At 42.3% G+C, this 26,432-nt stretch overlaps 1 protein-coding gene across 2 annotated transcripts in view; it reads right to left on the bottom strand.

Moving 5' to 3' along the window:
* The window catches only part of lca5 (lebercilin LCA5), a 102,082-nt gene that overhangs the window by 33,223 nt on the left and 42,427 nt on the right, over positions 1 to 26,432 (bottom strand). For both annotated transcript variants that reach the window (XM_067984926.1, XM_067984927.1), the window contains exons 4-7: positions 25,646 to 25,783; positions 24,557 to 24,653; positions 22,521 to 22,657; positions 9,275 to 9,428 (exon numbers count right to left, since the gene is read on the bottom strand). In XM_067984926.1, the coding sequence (XP_067841027.1) occupies positions 9,275 to 9,428; positions 22,521 to 22,657; positions 24,557 to 24,653; positions 25,646 to 25,783 (526 nt within the window). The remainder of the gene's footprint in view (positions 1 to 9,274; positions 9,429 to 22,520; positions 22,658 to 24,556; positions 24,654 to 25,645; positions 25,784 to 26,432) is intronic.

Raw genomic sequence — 26,432 nt, 5'->3', positions numbered from 1 at the left:
GCCGTCATCGTGGGGGATACTGGTGTAGAGTGCCGAGACGTCCATCGTGGTGAGAAGTGTTCCTGGTTCAACTGGTCTGTGGGTGCTGAGTTTTTGTTGGAAGTCTGTAGTGTCGCGACACTGCCCTCAACGACTTCTCCTTCGCATCCTTCCAGGGTGCCACCGGGAACATCGCCGACGTCTCTCAATCGTCTGCACAAAAAAGCCCTGCAAATACACCTACACCTACTCTGCAGTGACACAATGGGTGGCGTCAGTTGTGGGTCTTCATAGTGATCCTTAGGAAAGGGCATTATTGCACAAACCAGACAAAATTTGCAAAGACGTAGCAGTAGTGGTGAGAATATAATACGTAATGTGAGTTGATCAGAAATCAAATATAAGTAAAAACCATGACAAACCCTCAAACACCCTTCATGCTCATGACACGTTTGCCTTACGCTTCCTACTGCACATATGTGATGCATGCCCTGTGGCTGCAGCACAGGTAGTGGCAGGTTGAGTGAGGCTGACCGTGAAAGAGATGCATGAGAGGGTGAGTATGAGATAGAGCCATGAGATTGTACGAGGATTGGGTTGAGTGGTAGTGGTGGGATGAGTACTGGCGAGGTGAGTAAGTGCAGGTAAGATGAGGATGAGCTTTGAGTGGGTGTGAGGAGTGACGTGATAGAGTTGTGTTTGCAGTGCAGAAGGAGATGTGGGGTGGGGGCGGTGATGTGGCAGACGGAGTGTAGGGGAATGAGTAAGTGCACTCACTTCAGCAGACCTACTTAGGTCATTGAAGCGCCTCCTGCACTCTATGCTGGTGCGTGATATGTTGGTGGTGCAGGTGACATCCTCTGCCACCTCGAGCCGGGCCTCCGTGGTGGCAGAGGTAGGTCACTTCCTCCCGTCCGCCGGGGAGAAGATCTCTGTCCTCCCCCTCCTCCTCACCCCATCCAGTAAGACCTGGACTAAGGCAGCATTAAACCTGGGAGCAGCCTTTCCCCTGGGCTGCTCCAAGCTGTAATTTTGCATATTTTCTGCAGCATCAGTCAGTGGAGGACTGCCCCTTTAAATAGGGCTCCTCCAGCTGACAGCCTATGATGCGCCTGCGCAGTCTGCCCGCTGCGCAGCTTTCCAGCGCGAAACCCGGAAGCCAAGGTAAGTACCTTCAATTAAGCTGCGATTGCGTGCGGAGCACCCCAAATTCACTGGGCGCATTACCCACGCGTCCAGTTGACCCCCCCGCTGCTAACCCGCCTCCCTTCATGACTATAAAGCGCTTTAGGACGTCCTGAGGTCGTGAAAGGCATTATATAAATGCAAGTCTTTCTCGTTGCATTTCCTCATACCAGACAGCACCCTAGTGAATCTGCACTGTACCCTCTCTATTTCCTTCCTATAGTGTGGAGCCCAAAATTGCACACTGTTTTCCAACTGTGGTCTTATTAAGGTTTTATACAAGCTCATCATTACATCCCCCTTTTATATTCTATATCTAGTCATAAAATCTAGTATTCCATTAACTTTTTTATGGCCTGTTTTTAAGGTCTTGCGAACTTGAACCCTCAATCCCTCTGATCTTGCACACCACCCAGTTTTTCCTCATTCAAAGTAGAATTACTATTTTCATTTTTTTTAAAACCAAAATGTACCATTTCGAATTTATTGACATTGCACTCCAACTGCAATTTTTTTGCCCACTCCATCATCTTTTCAAAGCCCCTTGCAGTTTCCTTTGGTTCTCAGAATTATTTACTCTGCTTCCCATTTTAGTAATATCTGTAAATTTATACACCACACTCTCTAGCCCTATATCCAAATCATTGATGCCCACAGTGAACAGAAGTGGTCCCTGTGGGACACTGCTTACTCACTTCCAACCACCCTGAGAAACTGCACTTAACTCTCACTCTTGGATTTCCTCCCTTTTAACCATTTTTTAATCTATTCTTCACCTAATTCTATACCCCAGAATCTTCGCCAAAAATCTCCTATGTGGTACACAGGAACAGGAGTAGGCCATTCAGCCCCTCGTGCCTGCTCCGCCATTTGATTAGATCATGGCTGATCTGTGATCTAACTCCATATACCTGCCTTTGGCCCATATCCCTTAATACCTTTGGTTGCCAAAAAGCTATCTATCTCACATTTAAATTTAGCAATTGAGCTAGCATCAATTGCCATTTGCGGAAGAGAGTTCCAAACTTCTACCACCCTTTGTGTGTAGAAATGTTTTCTAATCTCAGTCCTGAAAGGTCTGACTCTAATTTTTAGACTGTGCCCCCTACTCCTAGAATCCCCAACCAGCGGAAATAGTTTCTCTCTATCCACCCTATCTGTTCCCCTTAATATCTTATAAACTTCGATCAGATCACCCCTTAACCTTCAAAACTCCAGAGAATACAACCCCAATTTGTGTAATCTCTCCTCGTAACTTAATCCTTGAAGTCCGGGTATCATTCTAGTAAACCTACGCTGCACTCCCTCCAAGGCCAATATGTCCTTCCGAAGGCCCAGAACTGCTCACAGTGCTCCAGGTGCGGTCTAACCAGGGTTTTGTATAGCTGCAGCATAACTTCTGCCCCCTTGTACTCCAGTCCTCTCGATATAAAGGCCAGCATTCCATTAGCCTTCTTGATTATTTTCTGCACCTGTTCATGACACTTCAATGATCTATGTACCTGAACCCCTAAGTCCCTTTGGACATCCACTGTTTTTAACTTTTTACCATTTAGAAAGTACCCTGTTCTATCCTTTTTTGATCCAAAGTGGATGACCTCACATTTGGCTACATTGAATTCCATTTGCCACAGTTTTGCCCATTCACCTAATCCATCAATATCGCTTTGTAATTTTATGTTTTCATCTACACTGCTTACAATGCCACCAATCTTTGTGTCATCGGCAAACTTAGATATGAGACTTTCTATGCCTTCATCTAAGTCGTTAATAAATATTGTGAATAATTGAGGCCCCAAGACAGATCCCTGCGGGACTCCACTAGTCACATCCTGCCAATGTGAGTACCTTCCCATTATCCCTACTCTCTGTCGCCTTTCACTCAGCCAACTTCCTAACCAAGTCCGTACTTTTCCCTCGATTCCATGGGCTTCTATCTTAGCTATCAAATGCTTTCTGAAAGCCCATGTACACCATATTCACTGCATTTTACACATCCACCATGTCTGCCACCTCCTCGGGTGGATGCAGTAAGGATGTTCCCAAAGATGGGTGAAACTAGAACTAGGGGGCATAATCTTAGAATAAGGGGCTGCTCTTTCAAAACTGAGATGAGGAGAAACTTCTTCACTCAGAGGGTGGTAGGTCTGTGGAATTTGCTGCCCCAGGAAGCTGTGGAAGCTACATCATTAGATAAATTTAAAACAGAAATAGACAGTTTCCTAGAAGTAAAGGGAATTAGGGGTTATGGGGAGCGGGCAGGAAATTGGACATGAAGCTGAGTTCGGATCGGTCAATGCCCTGTGGGTGGCGGAGAGGGCCCAGGGGCTGTGTGGCCGGGTCCTGCTCCGACTTCTTGTGTTCTTTAGATTTGTGGTTGGGATCAGATCAGCCATGATCTTATTGAATGGCGGAGCAGGCTCGAGGGGCCGATTGGCCTACTCCTGCTCCAATTTCTTATGTTCTTATGTTCCTCGAAGAACTCTAGTAGGTTTGTCAAACAAGATCTACCTTTCTAAAATTCATGTTGACTGCTGCAATTATTTTCTCTTCATCCAGATATTTAGTAATCTCATCTTTACATAAAGATTGCATAATTTTACCTACCAAAGATATTAAACTAACTGGCCTGTAATATTGTGGGTTACCTATGACTCTCTTGTTGAAATTGGGAATAACATTGGTTACTCTCCAGTCCTCTGGCACACATCCACTCTCAGTAGAACCCTGGTATATAATTTCTAGGGCCTCTGCTATTTCTTTCCCCATTTCCCTCAGGATCCTTGGATATAGCCTGTCAGGTCTCAGCACTCTGTCCTCCTTTAGCTTAACTAACTTCCCTAATACTTTCCTTTTATTGATTATTATGTCTCTCATCTTACTTAATTTCATTCAGGATTTATCTCCTCCCCGATATCTTTCCCCTTTGCAAACACTGAAGCAAAGAAGTTGCGAAGCATCTCCACCAATCTCCACTCATCTTCTACTAACTCACTACCCTTTCCGGGGCCTTCAGGGGCCCACCTCACATTAAACAGTTCTCTTTTTACTAATATAGTTGTAGAATACTTCACTGTTCTTTTGAATACTTTTGAGATTCTGTCCTCGTACTTCCTCATTGCTTTCCTTATCCTATTCCCAACCACTTTATTTTCTTGTATTTTTATCAGTCTTATCGACCCCCTATGCCCTCTTCTTCAATTTTAGTTTGTTTCTAACCTCTTTATTCATCGACGGCATTCTAAAACTCCTTTTGTTTCAAACGGTATATATTTATTCTCCAACTTTGCAATCTCTTTTTAAAAGTATCACAAAATTGTGTCTTTTGCATATGTGCCTTTTCAATCTTTTTGAAGGTGGACCAAGAAAACACTTGGTAAGACAAGGCCAGATACGAGGAGTTAAGCTGTTTTATTTCGCAGAAAATGAACATACAGAGCAGCAGAAGTGATTGGACTCAGTTAATATAACCTGTCTTTGCTTAATACTACAAAATAACAAACATGCTATGCCTCCCCAATTCGGTGGATCACCTTGCTTGACCAACAAAACAACTAACAAATACCCTCCTCCATTCTCCTTCTGAGCCTGGCCACAGCTTGCCCTCACAGCTTTCGTTTAAAAAAATATACTGCTTATGTTTCTATTCTAATCATCCTGTTTTCACAGCCAGAAGTGATGGCCTGCCAGACCCCCTGCCAAGGGCCTGGAACCAGAGACATCCCAACACAATTGATAGGAGATATTTACTGATTACTAAGGTAGATGGTCAACAGTGATCCACCATGTATGGTTAAGATTTCAAGACCTTGTGCCAAGTCTAGTTTACATTACAGTTAAGTACACCAGATATGGCTGCTTGTTATTTTCTATCTTCCAAGGAGATGGTTAAGCTTCTAACTACCGTAAATCTGCAGTGTGTCACCGCTGCTGTTCATTTGCCTATCTGTTGTTCAATAAGTCCGTGTGGCAGTTTATGGCCTAAGTCACAGTCTGATAAGAGAGTTTATTCTACTGCCTTCTGAAACCGAGGAAGATCACGTGAGAACAAGTAACATAATCAGTAAGCCAAACTACAGAGTTTTCCGTTTGATCCAAGGGCACCTACAAATTATCTAGATATTTTCAGGTAAGAGCACATTTCAATTATTAGGGAGTGAGGGCTTGCCTCTGGAAGTGGTCTGAGATGCTAAAGCATAGAAAAATATTTGAAGTAAAACTCTAAAAATGTACCTAGGTATATCAAATAGCTTCAAGTCTTTGACTATTTCATTTACCCCTGCTTGGTATAGGTTCCTCTCAAGATTATCTGAGATTCTATGGTGGCATTCTTGATGGTCTTTTTTGTGGCTGGATGAAGTTAATGATCTAAAAGAGCCTTTCAAAGCCAGAGCCTTTCACGGACACCAGGTCCAAAACCCAACTGAGCATCACCCTGATGGTGCCATATTTTGGATGTCCAGGGCTCCCTGTATCTCCAAGCATAAGCAGTCATTGTTTCCATTGCTCTTCACTGAACCAGTTTTTCAGTTGAACTAGCTTGCATTGCAGCCTTCAAAATTACTTTTCCAGACGTGACCTTAGCAGTGAGCCATGCCTTTCCAGTAGTGTTCCCAAAAAAGCACCTTAAAGAAATTCAATTCTATCAGGATGACCCACCTGCTCCTCCCTCATTATAGATACATCCATTCGAGGATAGGGATCCCACTTGATAGATATGAGGCAAAGGCATTCAGTCATTATAACAGGCAGAATGGTACATTAAGAAAAAAACTATAGCTAAATGACAGATACTTAGTATAAGTGTGGCTAGACAACAAAGCAATTGTAATCAATATCAAGAAGCAGGTGGGCATTAACAAAGTGAATTCCCTTAGAGTTCAGGAAATTGCGAGTGAACCAAAACAGGCTAGTTGGTTTGTTAGTTTTCAACTAGGAGGGACAAAAAGATATACAAAAATTCAACTTTTGTTTGATACTATAAATGACCTCAGCTAACAAATTCTGATTTGCTCCAGGGCATGGAGACTCACCAGAAGATGTAGCCTTGGACCTGGGACGACTTGGAAGCATAAGGCGTGCTCCCCCCTAAAAAAAATGGCTGCACCTACCCTGACTTTCCCCCCCTCCAGTATCCGGCTTGATCTCTATCGCAGCAGCTATCCAGCCACTTACCTGGGTTGTCGGCCACTCCTGTTGTTATAAATTCTAGACTATAAAGCAAAACACAAATACCTGCACATGCATGCTATGTATTTTGCAACATGGTTGTGCAAGCAGATTTTATTTTAATCGCTATTTTTAAATTTAGAATGGCAGCACAAGCGACAGCCCAGATAAATGGCTGGTGCAGAGTAACGGCCTCCTGTAAAAAAATATGAATAATTGTAATTTTTATTATGGGGGCATTTTAAAATAAATACGTTTGCAATAATCTTGGCTGGCGACACTTCTTTCTCCCCCCTCCCCACAATCAATTTTTAACAAATTTTGTTTGCAAAAAGAACCTGTAGATGGATGCAGTTTTATTTTTTTATATACTTTAAGAAAAAGGCATATTGAAATATTAATACCTATGCTATCACAAACCAAACAGGCTGGTTATTTTATGATATTTTCAAAATTTAAAAAAAAGACTTCCATTACTGACGAAGAAAAAATACAAGCAAATCCCTCTTAAGTTTAGCACTACAAAACCTAAGAAAATTTAACTCTTACAATCAACCACATGAATTATTTTCAGGTATGAATGTTTTTGTCTAGTGAAACTAATGATTTAGGCAAAGGATCAACAGTATTGTGCTCATCGTCATTGTAACTGAACAGCAAGATTTTGAGAATGCTGGTATTATGTAGGTTGCACATGTCAAATAAAACAATAAAAGGAATAAAACAACCAGAAATGCAAAATCCACAGACTGCATTCAGATCATTGCATTCTCTCATTAAATTATTTGTTTCTTTTTGATTGATGAAACTAAGATGAAGGGCCATGGTGAAAGTCAACTCACGGGAACGTAAAGGACCCCGTACCACTATTCGAACAAGAGCAGAGAGTTCAACTGGTGTTCTTGTGAAGTATCTTGGGGCGTTTTACTACGTTAAAGGAGTTATACAAATGTAAGTTGTTGGTGTTCTGGCCAACATTCTTCCCTTAATCAACGGCCCCCAAAAAATAACTGATTAGTCATTCATTTGTTGTTTATGGGACCTTTCTGTACACAAATTGGCTGTTACTTTACATAACAACAGTGATTACACTTCAAAAATAAACCATTGGCTGTGAAGTGTTTTGGGATGTCCTGAGAACATGATAAGGCACTATATAAATGCAAGTCTTTCCTTCAAAATGAGAACTATAGGTGCATCCATTAAAGATAAGAGGTGCTCGTTGTCGGTTATGGTTACAAGAGGCATGAACTTATATGACTTTGAAGTACTGAAAGGAACCACACTCACTGTCCCAAAGGGCAAGGAGAAGATGAAGATGCACACATTCAAGCACTATTCTGTAAGATAACAAGACAGCTATGGATGAGGAAGGCAATTTTTTCCCATCTGAGTTCATCCAATCAGAGAGAACCTTAAGTCCCCCCCAATACAGCATCCAATTAGTTCTAAAATGATTTTAGGGTTCTCACTTCTATTACTCTATCTGGAAATCGATTCCATGTATTGATCACTCTTTATGTGAAGAAGAACTTACATCAGTCCTAAATTTGTCTTTTGCTAGTTTTAACCATGTTCCTAGTCTCACAATTTAATTTTACAGATTTACCCTTTCCATACTGTTTACTATCTTATATATCACTAAAAGCATCTTAGTGAAACGTGCCCCTTTTCAAGATTGAAATGCCCAAGTTTCTCCAGTCTTTCCCTGTAGCTCAGATCTTTAACACCTCTGCACTGCCTCGGTATCTTCCTTGTGTGCTCATGACCAGAATTACTCAAGGTATGATCTGATAAGAGCACTGGATAGTGTGATTATGACTTCCTCTGACTTGCATTCTACTGTTTGGGCTACATAGTTAAGGAGGTGAGTGAAGGTTGTATGCACTGAGGACCAGTGATCTGAATGGAGAAGAGTGGAATTATCAACAAGAGTAAACAGGGCTTGATGATGAATGGAAGTGGTCACCAATAAGAACAGACAGTGGAAGACAGGACAGAGCCTTGGGAAATCCTAGTTAATAAAGAAAGAATTAAAGGATAAGACATTAGCTACAGCACAGACAGAGCAATGCAAGAGGAAACTAGATAGCCTTGAACATGACATTGTCAAGGGAACATATGGCAATCTGTTTAGAAGTGCACAGAACCAGACACTGTCTAAGGCTTTGGAGATGTCCACGGCAATGAAAGATGATTCATGAAAGTGTTCAAGAACAAAGCTTGAGAAGTACTGTTGGTCATATTATCATTAGTGGAATAGCCATGCTGAAAACCATACTGCTAAATATGGATTAGGTTAGAACTTTCAAGACAATGGATAATTGAATAGCCAGTTGAGCCTTCCATAAACTTTAGCAAGTATAGATTTAAGGACAATACTTTTCTTTCAATAATGGTTTAAGAACAAATAGGTAGTTTGAAAGGCAAGATTGGATTACCTTTCTTAGGGGTAGGGTAATCATGAACACATTTCTAAGAAGGGAAGATAGTGTGGACTGAAAGATTGAAGAAATGACAGGGAACAGGGATAAATTTAGAAGCACTTATTTTAAGGATGATGGTGGAATACCTTTGGGGTCAGAGAATAGAAGAACCAATCAATCTAGCAGGGATAAAAACTTAATATTGACCATAATGGTGCAATAGAATGAAGCAATGCAGAGGTTCTTCACAAATATCGAGATTAGAGTGAGCCAAAAACATCAGCTTTCTCTTTGAGAGCTAGCAACTGCACCATCAACATAGAGGAGGAATGATATTTATTGCAACATTAAGAGGTGTTTCACTAGGGAGAATGTGAACTGAATTCTAAAAATATAGATGGAAGAGTTAGCAGAAAACAGGAAACCAACATACAATAATACTTTTATTGAATGTCGGTCTCCTCTTCATTTATTTTTCTGTGAGAGCATCAATAAAATAAAATGTATATTCTTACTTTCTCTCAACTGCTGTGCTTTTAACTCCAACCTGTGCTGTTCATGTTCTCTTTTGAGCTGTCCTTCACACTCTTGCTCAAATTCTTGTAGTTCCTTCTCTTGTCTCCGATGATCCGTCCATTCCAAAGTCTCCCTGTCATGCAGCTCTTGTGTCTGTAAGAAAGTTGTCATAACAAATATTATTTGTAGTATTAAAAATCCAAGGATTAGTGCTTCAACTTTCTGTTCCAATGAGTGATTGTATAAAGGTTTGTGCTTGTTCCCCAATTTCACCTCTGCTACTAGGGAAGGCACAGTGTCCAATGGATTTCACAGAATCATAGAAAGGTTACAGCATGGACGGAGGCCATTCGGCCTATCAAGTTCACACCGGCTCTACGCAAGAGCAATCCAGCTAGTCCCACTCCCCTGCCATATCCCCGTAGCCCTGCAAATTTTGCAGAGGAATTAGCCCTCCTGCAGATTGAGAAGGGTCAAAAAAAGACTGCTGACCACCAGGCCACTCTCATGTTTCAGAGAAGCACGATCAAGTGTGAGATTAGCAGCATGTTGGATAAAATAGCTGCTTTTAAAAATAGGTAGAAAAGTAATAAATCTCAGTACCACACCAGTAAAATTTTGATGGTGATGAAGAAGAACTAACAGTTGCAACAATTCAACAGTTAGTAATGATCATCACATCTACAGCTGTAATAGTATCTGAATTAAATAAGGAATTAATATTATCTCCCTATATACTAATAATCATTACAAACAGTGTCTAGCATTTGAAAGGACTACCATCTAACCTTACCTCCAATACAATTCTAGTTCAATGACATGCTTTTGACTAGCGACCACCAGTGTTCAGATTGAAGCATGCCATCCACAACAACAACAGCAACTTGCATTTATAAAGCACCTTTAACATAGTAAAACGTCCCAAGGTGCTTCACAGGAGCGTTATCAAACAAAATTTGACACTGAGCCACATAAGGAGGCATTAGGAAAGATGGCCAAAAGCTTGGTCAATGAGGTAGGTTTTAAGGAGAGTCTTAAAGGAGGAGAGAGAGGTAGAGAGGTGGAGAGGTTTAGGGAGAGAATTCCAGAGCTTGAGCCTAGGCAGCTGAAGGCACGGCCACCAATGGTGGAGTGATTAAAATCAGGAATGCGCACGAGTCAAGAATTGGAGGAGGGCAGAGATCTCAGAGGGTTGTAGGGCTGAAGGAGGTTACAGAGATAGGGACGGGCAAGGCCATGGAGGGATTTAAAAACAAGGATGAGAATTTTAAAATCGAGGCATTCCCAGACCGTGAGCCAATATAGTCAGCGAACACAGGGGTGATGGGAGAACGAGACTTGGTGCAAGTTAGGATACGGGCAGCAGAGTTTTGGATGAGCTCAAGTTTACGAAGGGTGGAAATGGGAGGCCTGTCAGGAAAGCATTAGAATAGTCGAGTCTAAAAGAAGCAAAGGCACAGATAAGGGTTTCAGCAGCATATGAGCTGAGGCAGGGGCGGAGAGGGGCGATATTACAGAGGTGGAAGTAGGTGGTCTTGGTAATGGAGGGGATATGTGGTCGGAAGGTCATCTCAGGTCAAATAGGACGCCAAGGTTGTGAACGGTCTGGTTCAGCTTCAGACAGTGGCCAGGGAGAGGGATGGAGTCGGTGGCTAGGGAAAGGAGTTTGCAGCGGGGACTAAAGACAATGGCTTCGGTCTTCCCAATATTTAATTGGGGGAAATATTTGCTCATCCAGTACTGGATGTCGGACAAGCAGTGTGACAAATGAGAGACAGTGGAGGGGTCGAGAGAGGTGGTGGTGATGTAGAGCTGGGTGTCGTCAGCGTACATGTGGAATCTGACGTTGTGTTTTCGGATGACATCACCAAGGGGCAGCATGTAGATGAGAAATAGCAGAGGGCCAAGGATAGATTCTTGGGGGACTCCAGAGGTAATGGTGCGGAAGTGGGAAGAGAAGCCATTGCAGGTGATTCTCTGGCTACAACTGGACAGATAAGAATGGAACCAGGCAAGCGCAGTCCCACCCAGCGGGACGTCGGGGGAGAAGCGTTGGAGGAGGATGGTGTGGCCAACTGCGTCAAAGGCTGCCAACACGTCGATAAGGGATAGTTTACATGGTCACAGTCACATAGACAGTGTATAATTATATTTTGCAAGGAAGTACATATTAATTTTAAAACTAACAGGAAATATGGGGAAATTCTGCTTTGCACTGACTTAGTTTTGCCTTTTACTAATAACTTCCACTTTGGAGAATGCTTGTCACAATTTTTGCATCAGCCTCAAAAAGTAGACTATAATATATGCTGTGAATGAAACTGATACAATTACATTCCATTTAAAAGGCTATCACTTCTCAGCTCCACTCAAAATACACAGAAATTAGATATATTGATGAATAATCTACAACAAATGCCTACTTACTACTTTCTAGTAAGTATGGGGAATGGACCAGTGTGCAGCAGATGTCCCTTAATAGGGACAATTGCTGTATTATGCATTTGGGTGTAGGAAACTCCAGACGTAGGTATACAATGCTAGGGGACCAGCTAAAGGTTACGCAACGTTTGAGGGACCTGGGAGGCATAGCTGATAAGTAATAAAAGGTCCGCAAGCAGTGCGATAAGGCCATTGGGATGGTAAATAAAGGTTTTTGGTTGTACTGCTAGGACAATGCAACATTAAACTAAGAACACTATACTTACAAAAACAGAAACAGCATACCTCTAATTCAATAACATGTATTTATATAGTGCATTCGGTGCAGAAAAAATCTAAAGGCGCTTCAGCGTCGCATAATCAATGAAATGGATGCTGAGCCCAAGAAGGGGAGATTAGGAGGGGTGGCCCCTCCTACCTTCATCAAAGAGGTGGGTTTTAAGAAGGGTCTTAAAGGAGGAGAGGGTGGTGAAGAGGCAGAAGTTTTAGGGAGGGAATTCCAGAGTGTAAGGCCTAGACTGCTGAAGGCATAGCTGTCATAGTGGGAGGAAAGGAGGGTTTGCACAAAAGGCCAGAGTCAGAGGAATGGAGAGTTTGGCTGGAGGAGGTTACAGACATAGGGAAAGGCGTGGCCATGAAGAGATTTAGGCACGAGGATGAGAATAATGGAGGTGTTGGGGGAATCAGAAACCAATGTAGGACAGCGAGGACAGGAGTGATGCAATTTGGTGCAGGATAGAATATGAACAGCAGAGTTTTGGATGAGCTGAAGTTTACAGAGTGTGGTGGATGGAGACTGGCCAGGAGAGAATTGAAATAGTCAAGTCTGGAGATGACAAAGAATTGGGTGAAGATTTCAGGAGCAGATGAGCTGAGGTAGGGACAGAGGCAATGTTACAGAAGTAGAATTAGATGGCCTTTGTAAGGGGAGGACAACGATGGGGAGGATATAGGGTTGGAAACTCAGCAGAGGGTCGAATAGGACACAGAGGTTGCAAACAGTCTGCATCAGCCTGAGACAGCGGCCAGGGAGGGGGATGGAACCGGTGGCAAGGGTAAGAGTTTGTGGTGAGGGCCAAAGGTTTAAATGGAGGAAATTGCAGCCCATGCAAGATTGGATGTTGGACAAGCAGTCTGGCAACACAGAGGCAGTGGAGAGGATCAAGACAGGTGACGTAGAGGTAGAACTGGGTTTCAACACCGTACATGTGGAAGCTGACCCCATGTCTGCAATGATGTTGCCAAGGGTCCAAATATAGATCCTTGGGGGACACCAGAGATATCCGTGCTATAGTGGAAAAAAAATAGCTGGGTCCCAGTAAATCACCTCTGATGAACAGATGGGAGGAGTCTAAAAATACCCCCTTAAAGCATTACAATAAATGTGCTTCTCTGTGTAATTTAATAGAAATCCTAGGGCATTGATAATCCAGCAAAAGCACAATAAAGCTGATCAGTGTCTGAAGCAGGAGATTTAAAAATGTTATTAAACAAATGTAGAAATAATCCCTCATCTGAACTCTTTCTCTTTCAGAATCTATTTAACCCTTTCAAAAAACAGCAAATTGTTGTGCAACAATGGGAATTTAAGTCCATCAGGCCCATCCAGACATGGTGCAATCACATAAACCACTGACCCAGCCCCTAAACATGCAATCTCGAGACAGGCAAAAGCATTGTAAAAACCTGCTGTCAATTCAGAAAAAAATGGGAAATTTCTCTCCAACTCCTGAAGACAATCAAGCAAAGCTCCCGGAGACAATGGTAGCCTACAATTCCTCACAATCACAGTTAATTTGGAACATATCCCTCTCTAACTGGAAATGCCTTCTCTACTCAGGAACTTCACAAGTTGCCTTCTGAAGGACTGTAGCAAATCCATAACCACAACATGTTTAGTATGTCTGTTCCAGAGGGCAAATACTTTCTGGCATCTAACCTAATGCTTAGCCTACCTATTTTATATTCTATCATCCTTATCAATCTCAAATAATCTAATCAAACAGATTGAGATCAATCTTTTATCATTTTTAAAACGTCAATCATATCCCAATAATGCTCAATGAAGCCTTTCCTCATAACTAAAAGTCTTAAGACTAGCCATCATGCTGGTCACCTTCCACTGCACCTTCTTCACATCCTTTGCAATGTGCATGGACCAAAACTCCTAGTGTGGAAATACCAAATCCACATATAGCCTAAGTATAGTATTCCACTTTGTACTCAATGGTCATGGCAAGTTTCCTTCCCTGAAAGGCATTAGTGAATCAATTAGGTTTTTAAATTGGTAATTCAGCAGGTTTCATGGTCATTTTTCTGGTGTTAGCCCACAAATTTATTGAATTCAATTTTGCAACTAACCATGGTGAGATTTGAACTCAATATTTGGGTTGCTAGTCCAGTACCATAACTACATTACTATACTCCAAATAATCCCATATGACCTAATTTTATCTGATGGCCTTCCATGTAGTACTTTATTGAATACTTTTTAGAAATATATATATATATATATATATATATATATAGATTTATAGTTGTTGATATTATATATATATTTCTATATATATATATCAACAATAGTATTACATCCACCATACTGGTTACTTACCAAAGTACTCAATCAGATTACTGAAGAGCGACCTATGTTTCCAGAAGCCATGCTGGGAATCCCTAATAAATGTTGAACTCTTCAACAGCTTTCCCACAACAGACATCAAACTCAACTGTCTGTAATTTCCACGGTCTGACTTCTTCCCCTTCTTAAATAATGGGACCACATGAGCCTCCCTCTAATCCACGGGAACCAGTCCAGACATCAATGAGCTGCTGAATATCTGAGTCAGTGCTTCACATACTGCATCCCCAATTTCCTTTAGCATTCTGAGGTAAATAGAATCAGGTCCATGATGAACGTTAAGTAGCTTGTTTTTAGCCAAGACTATTTCAGCAGTAACTTCTATTGAAGAAATTTTAGATGCACACCTATCCTGTACTATCAGGACCATAGAGGTGTAGCACTAGCAAGGTAGCACTGAACACTCAGCCAAAGGGCTCAGAGTATGAAGCCCAGACACACTTGTGGTTATCAAACTTTCTTTCTGGCAGCCTATCAACATTTCTGTTTGCCCTGAAGTTTCTCATTTCAAACAGCACCTACCAGCCACAACACATTTAGATGCACAACAATGGCCCAGAATTTACTTACCTTGGACGCCACTCCATATTGGCGTCCATCCCAACCGCCATTGAATCCATCGGAACAAGTTTGCGAATGTGCACAAGCACATTAAAACCCGGAAATCGCGAACTTGCTCTGATTGGTGCAATGGCGTTTTGACAGTCCTGAATTAAAGGGCCAACTACACCACAATCATATACAATCAAACACAATCACCAAACAATCGTAAACTTACCCAGCTGGAACAAAGATACTTACTCCACGAGAAGGTACGCTTGAAAATACCGGTCCTGCACTACTTTTTAAAAGCGCAGAGACTTATAATGACTGCAAGACAACAAAAAATTAAATTTTAAAAAATGTGGAATGTCTAATTATACTTATTTAAATATTTTTTGATCATTAAAATTTTTTAAATAAAAATATAATTTTTTTAAACTTTTAATTTCTGTACTTTTAAGTAAATTAAATCATTTGCTTGTATTTTTATAATAAGGTAAGTTAAATTTTTATTTAGACTAACATAGGGAATGTCACTTTAAACTTGCCTGCTTGTGGGCAGGGCTTGCAGTCCCACAGTGTTTCCATGCGCACATGGCCTGCACTGATATCAGAACGCGCCACTGAGGAAGATCTCAGAATCCAGTAAATTTACGTCATGAACCACGCAGCAAGTACATTCGTACTTTTTATCCGCAGGAGGTGCGGAGAGCCTTGCCACGCCAGTCAGAGCAAGTTCCGGCCTAATATCACAGGCATCAGCAACAGGAAATTGAATGGCATCCTGTTGCCAAGGGAACAGTACTGTGCTGCCTTATATGTGCTGCTGTTGGAATTTTTCCCATGTTGAAGCTGAACAGCTACATGCAAATTTAAATTTTGATGGTTTTTCTTCATCCAAACCAGTACAATTACTGGCTGCACTGACAATAGCAAATACAGATCGATCCACCAATTCCAAAATCCTCTCCCTTATTGAGGCCAATTTTTTTAAACAGAAATATCTAGCACAATAATGGTTGGACGCAATTATAATCTAGTTATAGTCTGGAGAAAATACCACACAGAGAGAGAAAGGAGGTAGAGCAGAGATAGTGTTTCCTTAGCAATAAGACACCATTTATTTATAACAGGACAAAGTGGCAGTTTTTCATGCGTAGGGACCTCTGTAATATTATAAAAAAACTATTGTTGAGACAGTGGAGGCTTGTGGTGTGCCATAATGTTGTGAACCACAGACAGGCAGGAGAAACAACAATTGAACTAAAAGAGAAATTAAAGCAAGAAAAAGGCCAAAGTAAGGCAAGAAAAGATTGTAATTGTGAAAATGGCAAAATACTGAAAACTAGTTGAAAAGTAGAAATACAAAAAGATGCCAAAAAATATAAATACTATTCCAGTGTTAGTCCCCATTACATGTTATTTTCTATTTTGGCCCAACTAACTGTTACTTCATTTCGAATTCCTGCCCAAAATTCAGTCTGAGCCTCAGATTGTTGGAGAGAGGAAGAAAGAGACATTTAAAAAAAAACAGCAAGATCAGTCTCATCCACACAAGGTGTAGCAGAATGATCTCAATCTCAACAGACAGATTCAGCATTTCTTCTGGGGAAGGTATGTGTGTCTCTCTCTCATTATACAGCGAGGGGACAATGGGGAGATACGATTCAGGGCTCTTGGGGGCTCAACCAAGGTTCCTGGTGGCTCAATCAAGGGGTGAAACCGATTCTATCCTAGGCTACATTGTTCAGCTGTAGGTATGCAGCTGAGACCAAAGGAATGAAAAAATAACAACCTTTGGTTCTACAATTTGCAGAATTTTATTGCATTAATGACAAATTTAACACTAATTATTTTTCAAGATGGAGGATGGCATGCATATCCAAAAAACACAGATCATATTTGCTATAGTCTATTGATCTCAATTTAATAATTTGAAAACAGTATGTCTCTCTGCACTTTAGCTTCATATCTTGTTGATTGGCTTAAAGGAGAATAGTACCAAATCAGAACTGAATAGGTAGGGAATGTAAAAATCAAAAGTGAAGAAAGTAGCCGGAAAACCACTAATGAGAAATTACTGTCATGAAAATATCCAATGCTGAATAACCAGTTAGGAGAATATCCCAATAAAAGAAAACGAACCAATAAAATCGCTTATATTTGAAAATATTTTCATCTGCCACTTTTTCCCCTAAACCATCTGACAACAGGCTTAAAATAAGGATTCTAACTTGGTAAAAACATTAAAAAGTAATGCTTTGCAAAAACATGATTAAACACAACAATAAGCCACAATTTTCTGATAACGGGAACAATGAGGTTGAACTGACCAATATGCAGGCACTTCAACATCGGATGTGCAGAGGGCTGGGTAGGCCCAATTTTCCAGTGCGAATGCCCGGACTATAGAGGCTACAGAGTAAGATAAAGTTCGAACAGAGTGCTTGAATGGTAGTACAATTAGCTGGTGGGGTGGTGGGGGGGTCAAGATGCCACGGCTCTTAAAACACAGCAGCTACCATTAAAGGAGAAATTGGGGTGTGGACAGAAAAATTGAGTAATTGATCATAATGGCACAGAGACACGAGGAATTATGACAGAGTTGGAGATCATGAGCTCAATTTTAAAACTAAGCCGGGAAGGGGGTGGGGGCAAGTTGAGGTCGGGAAGCCCATTAGTACGGGTTTCCCGGACGTCCGTACGATTTTGATGTAAGGGTGTCTTTTGTTTTTTTTTTGTCGGTTTCCCGTCCGACTGACCGGAGTGATTGACAGGCTGGTCTCAGTCGGTCGGGAAACCAGCCAGAGAGAGGACATCTTCAGGTAAGTCTGCAGCTAAGTCTTTGTTTGTATGGATTGTAGGGGTGGGGGGGGGGGGGGGTGGGGCGGAGATGGCACACGAGGGGGCATGGTTGCCTGTGAGTCGGGGGGAGGGATCGGGGGTCAGTCACGGGGGTCCATGATCGTTAAGGGGGAAAGGAATCAGAGGAAGATCGGAGTGGGGGGGGGGGGGGGGGGGGGAGAAAAGAGATCGGGGGAGAGGATCGGAGGCGGGGCGGGGGTCGGGTGTCTGCGATCGTTGGGGGTGGGGGGGGGGGGGGTGGGGGTGGTCAGTGCAGATAGGCTTGTTGGGCCTGGGGGAAGCCTGGAGGGTTGGCCCTCCCGGGGTTGAAATCAGGAAATCCAGAAAAATGGAGGCCCAAAGCCTCCTTGAATGGTTTTAAGGCCCGACCCGCCTCCTGGGAGCGGGTTGGTCGCTCTTCCCGCCCCGGTGAAAACCGGAAATGGTGGCAATTTTCAATGCCCCCCACCCCCCCACCGGCAACCCACCTGTTTTTCACTTTTAAAAGTGAGCCCATGCTGCAGGTGATGCACCAAAGGAAGGTGGCTCTATTTGAAACTAGGAACTGGATAGGAGCAAAGAGATTTGAGAGTCCAAGTACATAAATCATTAAAAGCTAGTAGCCAGATATAAAAAGCAATCAAAAAGGCTAATGGAATTTTGGCCTTTATCTCAAGGGGGAAGGGAAGGAAGTTATGCATCAGTTGTACAGAGCCTTGGTCAGACCCCATCTGGAATTCTGCATTCAGTTTTGGGCACCGCACCTCAGGAAGCCTTGGTGGGGGGGGTTCGGCGCAGATTCACCAGAATAATACCGAGGCTTAAATTATGAGGACAGGTTGCATAAACTTGGCATGTATTCCCTTGAGTATACAAGATTGAGGGATGATATAATCAAGTTGTTTAAAATGTTAAAAGGATTTGATAGGGTAGATATGGAGAAGTTATTTCCTTTGGTGGAGGAATCAAGAACAAGGAGATATAGGGCATGATTTTAGCTGGGAGCCGGGAACCCAGCCCACCTTTAGATATTCGAGTGGGGAACCCAGAAGCCAAATGAGTGCATCGCAATCGAAGGTAAGTATTTGTGCTTCTGGGTTTCTCGCACGCTAGACAGCCAGACTGACAGGCTGGCCGCCTGTCGGGAAGGAAAGGGGCTTCAGGGAGGGGGCAGGATCTGTGAGATCACAGGGTCCTGTCGGCCAGGTGAGTTTGTTGGGCTTGGAAGAAGCATTCCTGCTCCTCTGGGCCCAAAGGCAGTGCAATAAAGGCACTCACCTCATGGATCCGCCTGCTTACACCCGACATAAATCGGAAGCGATATAAACCTGAACGTGTATGGTTAAAGTTGTTTTCCTTTTCTAATACACATAAAATTAAGTACCTCAACTATCGCAATGAGGTACATTGCCTCGTTAAGTATTGGCCCGCCGGCTTTAAGTGGGGGCGGGACTTCCTGGTGTCTATTGCAAGCGTGTATCCAAATGCGCCTGGATCAAACCGGGAAGTGGGCGTGTTGGAGCCGGGATGCCGTCCCGTTCCAAAAATCCACTATTTTTACTGCCCACCTGCCCCCAACCCCCCACTTGGGGGTTAAAATTAGAGCTAGGCCATTCAGAAGTGAAATCAAGAATTTTTTCACACAAAGGGTAGCAGAAATCTAGAACTCTCTCCTCCAAAAGGTTGTGGATGCTGGGACAATTGAAGCTTTCAAGATTGAGATCGATTGATTTTTGTTAGGTAAGGGTATTAAGGGATATGGAGCTAAGGTGGGTAAATGGAATTGAGGTACAGATCAGCCATGATTTTTTCTTTGGCCTAGCAAGGGCCACTAGCATCTCAATTGGAACAGCTATGGGATATTCTTGTCTTTTAAGGGCAGATCAGTGCTGAAGCATCTTGACAATACTAATACTCGTCCCCGCAATCTGGGACGAGGTCCAGAGTCTTCAGGTCTACTCCACCTCCATAAACAACATCATGGGAGTACTCGACATAAACAACATCATGTGAGTATTAGTTATAAACAACATCATGCGAGAATTAGTCATAAACTACATCTTTTTTTTATTCATTCATGGGACGTGGGCATCGCTTACAAGGCCAGCATTTATTGCCAATCCCTAATTGCCCTTGAAAAGGTGATGATGATTTGCCGTCTTGAACCGCTGCAGTCCGTGTGGTAGTGGGATTGTACAACTGAGTGGCTTGCTAGGCCATTTCAGAGGGCAGTTAAGAATCAACCACATTACTGTGGGTCTGGAGTCCCATATAGGCCAGACCGGGTAAGGTCGGCAGGTTTCCTTCCCTAAAGGACACTAGTGAACCAGGTGGGTTTTTACGACAATCCGGTAGTCACAGTTACTGATACTAGCTTTTTATTCCAGATTTTATTTAATTAACTGAATTTAAATTCCCCCGCTGCCGTGGCGGGATTTGAACTCATGCCTCCGGATTATTAGTCCAGGTCTCTGGATTACTAGTCCAGTAACATAACCACTATGCTACTGTACCCATAACAACAGTCATAAAGAATGTCATGCAAATACTCGTCGTAACCAACATCCTGGGAGCACTTGTCGTGACCAACATCCTGGGAGCACTCGTCGTAACCAACATCCTGGGAGCACTCGTCGTAACCAACATCCTGGGAGTACTCATTGTAAACATGTACATACAGAAAATACAGAAGATATGGGTCCGAATTAGATCTTCTGACGTCTAGCTTTTCCATCATCACTAGGCTTTTTAATAAAACATAACCCACTGGAGTTATAGGTCATAAACTGTAACTTGTGTAGAAAGTTATTACTTTCTACATTTAGACAACTTAGACAAGGCAGAAAGGCTGATGTATGGCGAATCACTGATGACACATGCTATGATTCTGACTGGCTTCTCTGAAAAGGATGAAAATGAAGGTGACTGAAAAGTGGAGAGTGGAAAATTCATGGGGAGAGGAAAGTGGAAACAAAGGTTACCTGGTTTTATCGGATGATTGGTTCAGTCATTGAACCAGGTGGGTTTTTACGACAATCCAGTAGTTTCATGGTCACTATCACTGATACTGTGGGCAGCATTTTAGCACCCGCCAGCGGGTGCGTTCCTGGCGGGGGGGCCCCGAAAATCGTGAAATCCCGGAGCAGGACCGGAGCCCGCCTCGAACCTGCGCACTTCTGGGTTCCCCGCTGACGCGCCGGCATGCGCGCGCAGCCCCAGCTGGTGGGAATCCTGCAGGCAATTAAAGCCAGCGGGGTTCCACTTGAAGGTATTTATTTTGCCTGTTCAGTCATTAACTGACCTGATTAAGGGATTATGTGCGGAGGGGTGGGATTTTAGAGCAAACTGGGACTGTTTCCCACACTGGGGGAAAACACTCCCAGTTCAAATGGACCTGTTGCAGTTGTCAGCCTGTGGCAGCTGCAAAGGTCCATTTGACAGGTGGTGGGGGGGTGGGGGGAGACCCTCTTCTTACCTGTCGCTGTCAAAGTCACCACTGCCCTCAACAACTTCTCCTCCACATCCTTCCAGGGTGCAACCGGGGACATCGCCGATGTCTCTCAGTCGTCTGCGCAAAAGAGCCCTGCAAATACACCTACACCCACTCTGCAGTGACACAATGGGTGGCATCAGTTGTGGGTCCTCAGTGATCCTCAGGAGAGGGCATTATTGCACAAACCAGACAAGATTCGCGAAGACATGGCAGTAGTGGTGCCAATATAATATGTAATGTGAATTGGTCAGAAATTCAATATAAGTAACAACCATGACAAACCCTCAAACACCCTTGTGCATCCCCTTCATGCTCATGACACGTTTGCCTTACACTGCCTACTGCACATATGTGATGCATGCCCTTTGGCTGCAGCACAGGTAGTGGCAGGTTGAGTGAGGCTGGCCGTGAAAGAGATGCACGAGAGGGTGAGTATGAGATAGAGCCATGAGATTGTGTGAGGATTGGGTTGAGTGGTAGTGGCGGGATGAGTACTGGCGAGGTGAGTAGGTGCAGGTACGATGAGGATGAGGTTTGAGTGGGTATGAGGGGTGATGTGACAGAGTAGTGTTGGCAGTGCAGAAGGAGATGTGGGTTGGGGGCGGTGATGTGGCAGACGGAGTGTAGGGAAAAGAGTAAGTGTACTCACTTTGGCTGACCGACTGAGGTCATTGGAGCGCCTCCTGCACTGTATGCAGGTGGGCGATATGTTGGTGGTGCTGGTGACCTCCTCTGCCACCTCAAGCCAGGCCTTCCTGGTGGCAGAGGCAGGCCGCTTCCTCCCGCCCGCCGGGAGGAAGATCTCTGTCCTCCCCCTCCTCCTCACCCCATGTATTGATACCTGGAGTGAGGCATCATTAAACTGGGAGCAGCCTTCCCCCTGGGCTGCTCCATGCTGTGATTTTTTCTGTTTGTTGCAACATCTGTCAGTGGAGGACTGCCCCTTTAAATAGAGCTCCTCCAGCTGACAGATCTTACTGCGCATGCGCAGCCCGCCCGACGCGCAGATCAGCAGTGGGGAACCCGGAGGAGCAGGTAAGTGGATCCAATTAGTGGATTGTGTGCTACAATCGCGCGGGGAGCTGACTAATTTCACCAGGCGCGTTACCCACGCGCCCGATAGCCCCCACCCCGCCAAGAACCCGCAGCCCTGCTAACATCGGGCCCTAGCTTTTTATTCCAGATTTTATTTAATTAACTGAACTTAAATTCCCCCGCTGCCGTGGCGGGATTCTGTAGAAAGCATATAGCTTTTGTAGAAAGCATATAGCAGAAAAAAACGTACCATTTGGGAATATTCTCCTTTTACCCTCAGTTCTTCTTCACCGCTAATAGCTGGGGGTGGAGTTGGGAGCTCTAAAGGTAAGAAGTACTCTTCAGTCTGCACTCCTTTCGTAGTGTTGGGCACTGTAGCTAAAGTACCTGTGTACAAAAAAACAAGCAATAATAACCTAGATTAGTTATGCTTTTATTACTCATTTATACTAGTCAATCTCCTGTGGCATTGTGCATGGGAGTCAAAATCATTAGTTATTTAAAATCCAGTCTAATCCAGAAGGCGGCCTTTTTCACTGACTGTTTTCCCTTCCATAATGGCCCTTGCACACTATTTAATAATTTTATATTATAGGTATTAAATAGATACATTTTTACACCGACTTTAAAAAAACAGTATTAAGCAGCACATGAAATAAAGTGTGAAGAACTGCTAAATTAATTTGAAGCTTGCAGAGAATTATTTACTTTTTGGCCAGTAGGTAGGGTAAGTCAACTATATTAATTATTTTGTTAACTGGCGGGGTTAGCACTTAATTTTATATTTAGAGATGTCACACACAACATGTGGGAAACTTTGCATGGAATTAAATACTGATTACAACAAGGAAATAGGCCATTCAGGTCAATGTTAGCGTTAATCTTCCAGACGTACAGTAGTCTTTTGTTTATTAAAGTGTTCTTTTATGTCTGTTTCAATAAATTTATGATATTGTAAGTCAGCCTTCAGACCATTATTATCTACATCATTACTTCATTCAGCTATAGCATCTGCATACATATAGACATGCTTTGGGCATGCACTAATCACGCAGCGCCGAGTCTGGGCCCAGAAACAGGACCAGGTGAATTTTTACCTCGATGTGCTATACCATTATATATACATTGAGCAAATAATCTACCCTCAACCACCCCTCTTGTCAAATGAGTAATTTTTCAGCTCCTAGCCCCCTCCCGCTGAGCAAAACTCCAGGCCTTAAACCCCCTCCATCTGAACAAATTTACAGCTCTACACTCCCCCATTGAGCAAGATATACACCTTCAACCCCTCCCCTCCATTCAGCAAGTTTTCAACTCTCAACTATCCCCCAGCTGAGCGAATTTACGGCCCTCAAAACTCCTCTCTTCATGGCCCGACTCTCACCCCACCCAGATGGGCAAGATTTTAACCCCATCCACCCCCTGCCCCCCACCCTTTGCTGGTTGCATTCCTAGTCCAACCCATCCACTGGTTGCCAACCCCTCCTCCCCCTCCACACCAATGCTCCACTAGTTTGCAGGTGCCTCTCATTGGTTACTTCTACCCAGCTTCATTTCACATTTGTCAGTTAACGCCCAACTGCATTTCCAATCCACAGTGCACCAGGACAACTTCATGTCCCACTGCACTCCCATAGTAACTACTTCTTTTCATATATCATACTTGAGGCCATTAGGTTTCAGTTTCCACAGATAAACAAACAACTGCAGAATGCAATCCCAAAATATTAGTAAAAAATGCTGAAATCCAATGTAATCAAAAGGAATTTAATTTATTCAGTCACCTTGAATCAGTGACCTCAGTCGTAGGCCTTTATTCAGGGCTGTTCCTCAGTTATACTTTTTGTTTGGGTTGTCAGCTTTTTTGAAGCTTTTTTTATAGCTTTTCTGAGTCTTGTAGGTTGGCATGTATGGGGATTATAGAAGTTAATCCTTGCACAGCAGTATTAATTAGTCCCAATTCTAATCAGTAATGTTACAAGACAATTAAGTCACATTTTCAGCTGAGATCTCTTTTTCTGCAAACACAATAAATGTAAAAAAACAAAATCCTACGTTCTTATGTTTTAGACTTGCAATAAAAATACAAATTTTCCAGAATGGATGAATTACAAAGATAATGCTTTTTCATTTGCTGCTTGACATCTAAATGAACAAAACTGTATTTAACATTGCTTAAACTACACATGAAAGATTACGTTTTATAAAATGCACACAACTTTCAAATTTAACTTGATATAGGCCTTGACATGATTTAAAGCAGTTTTAGAAAAGAAAAAAAAATACCTTTTTTCCTAGGCGTACTTGCAATATCTTTCTTCGGTGATGGTTTGAGTATGCGGTTGGCATAAATATTCTTCACGTCTAGCTCCTTTTCCTTCTCCTTTGAATAAATATGGACAAATTAACTATTTTCACATTTTAGAAGAAACAGCCAATCCTCAGCCTACAAATACTTCTCCCTAGCCCAAGGACTCAGAGACCAACTGTCACGTCTCTAATGGCACCAAGACTAGGATCAGCTAATTTAGAACAGTTTGGCAATTAGGTCTTGAAATTCATGGGCTGTACAGCTAACTTTCACACTGGGCAGAGAATTTATTAACTGAGCTATCAGGGAGCTCAGGTTTAATGTTAAAGGAAAACTACGTACAATGATTAGGTCAGTCCCTGTTAGTTATCTTTCTGTACACTTTTTTCATGTAACTTTTTCTTCAGTGACTTCTTTCCCTTATCAATGCTCTATGTAATACAGTGTCTTAAATAAAGGTTACTAAATCACTGTGAAAATCAGAAAGGAAGCTTTATACAGGAAACAGAAGTCCTCAAAAAGCTCATACTCTCTTTATGTTTGATCCATTAAATTAGAAAAACAACTCATTTCAATTACTGGGGGTTGTGTGTACCTGGATATGTAACTGACAATGGGCCTTTTAAAAATTCCACAATCATTCTCAGCTCTCTTATGGCCTGAGATCACACAGATGTTTTCAAATGCTTAGAGTATATCTTGATCAGAAATACTTGCAAATAATAAATGGTTAAAAAAAAATCAAATACTAAATACAAATTCACCATATTAAATGGATTATAATCACAATTCTTCCCTGAACACTCACTATCTTGTTTTTGAAAATTCATTGAAGCATGATGCCTTTTCAGTGCAAAAACTTCACTAGATAAAATGTAATTTGCCTGCCTGTATATTTTGGCAATTATATTAAATTTATTCTGATTCTGGGTAACTAACAACTTCACTAAGAAAATCAAGGTTTTTCAGCATATTAATAATAGATTAATGTCTGTTATATATTGCTGCTTATTGGCTAGAAGAAATTTTCTCTATTTGACAAAGTCGCTAATAGGTTGAAATACCTTTAGTTTCTGACTAAGATGCTGGATTGCCTCCTGGAGATTTCGAACATCTTCCTGTGCCTCTTGTGTCTTCTTCCGCTCAGTGGTCACTTGCCTAAGGAAACTGTTGCTGCTCAGCTCCAAGTTTCTCTCCAGATCCTTAATTTGAGAGGTAAGTTTAACAAAGAAAATTATCTTTATATTGCATACTGTCTTCAAATTTACCATATCCTTCAAAATATTTGAATGTGCCTATTTCTTTTGGTTGCACTAAAGGTATGGGTTTCATTTGGAGCAGGATATAATTTTAATTGCAATCAGATGTCTCACAAAATTGACCATGGTGGATGCTAAGAGCACACAAAGATTTGGAGTATTTGTAATGGGGTGTCAGCTGGGAAGCCCAAGGCCTTCCTGTAATCCACTAGAAAAAGGTTTCACCCACAGATTCAGCTGTTTATTGAAATGTCCAATATTGAAGAAATTGGCTTTGAACATAAAGGTCAACTCAGAATTTATAAGTGCTCAGGGCTTTCGGTGTAGCAAGGCTTGCTGCAAGAGAAAGAATTTCCTTTGAGAATCTGGGAAATGGTCCAACTCTGGATTTAAGGGGCAGGAGAAGATTGCTGTTTTATGGACAGTTAATTTTCAGAATGCTAAAATTTGATCATCTGGGTTTATCTTGTAAAGATCATTGCCTTGCCTGTAATGTATCTGAAATTCCTATTATAATCAGAAAACAAAGAATGAAATCTTAAGATGTGCAAATATTTTTTTTAAAATCTGCAGCTAAATTTAGATGACATTT

This window comes from Heptranchias perlo, chromosome 5 (genome assembly GCF_035084215.1).
Source record: "Heptranchias perlo isolate sHepPer1 chromosome 5, sHepPer1.hap1, whole genome shotgun sequence".
Taxonomy (NCBI): Eukaryota; Metazoa; Chordata; class Chondrichthyes; order Hexanchiformes; family Hexanchidae; genus Heptranchias; species Heptranchias perlo.
This window is presented reverse-complemented; position numbering and strand designations above follow the sequence as displayed.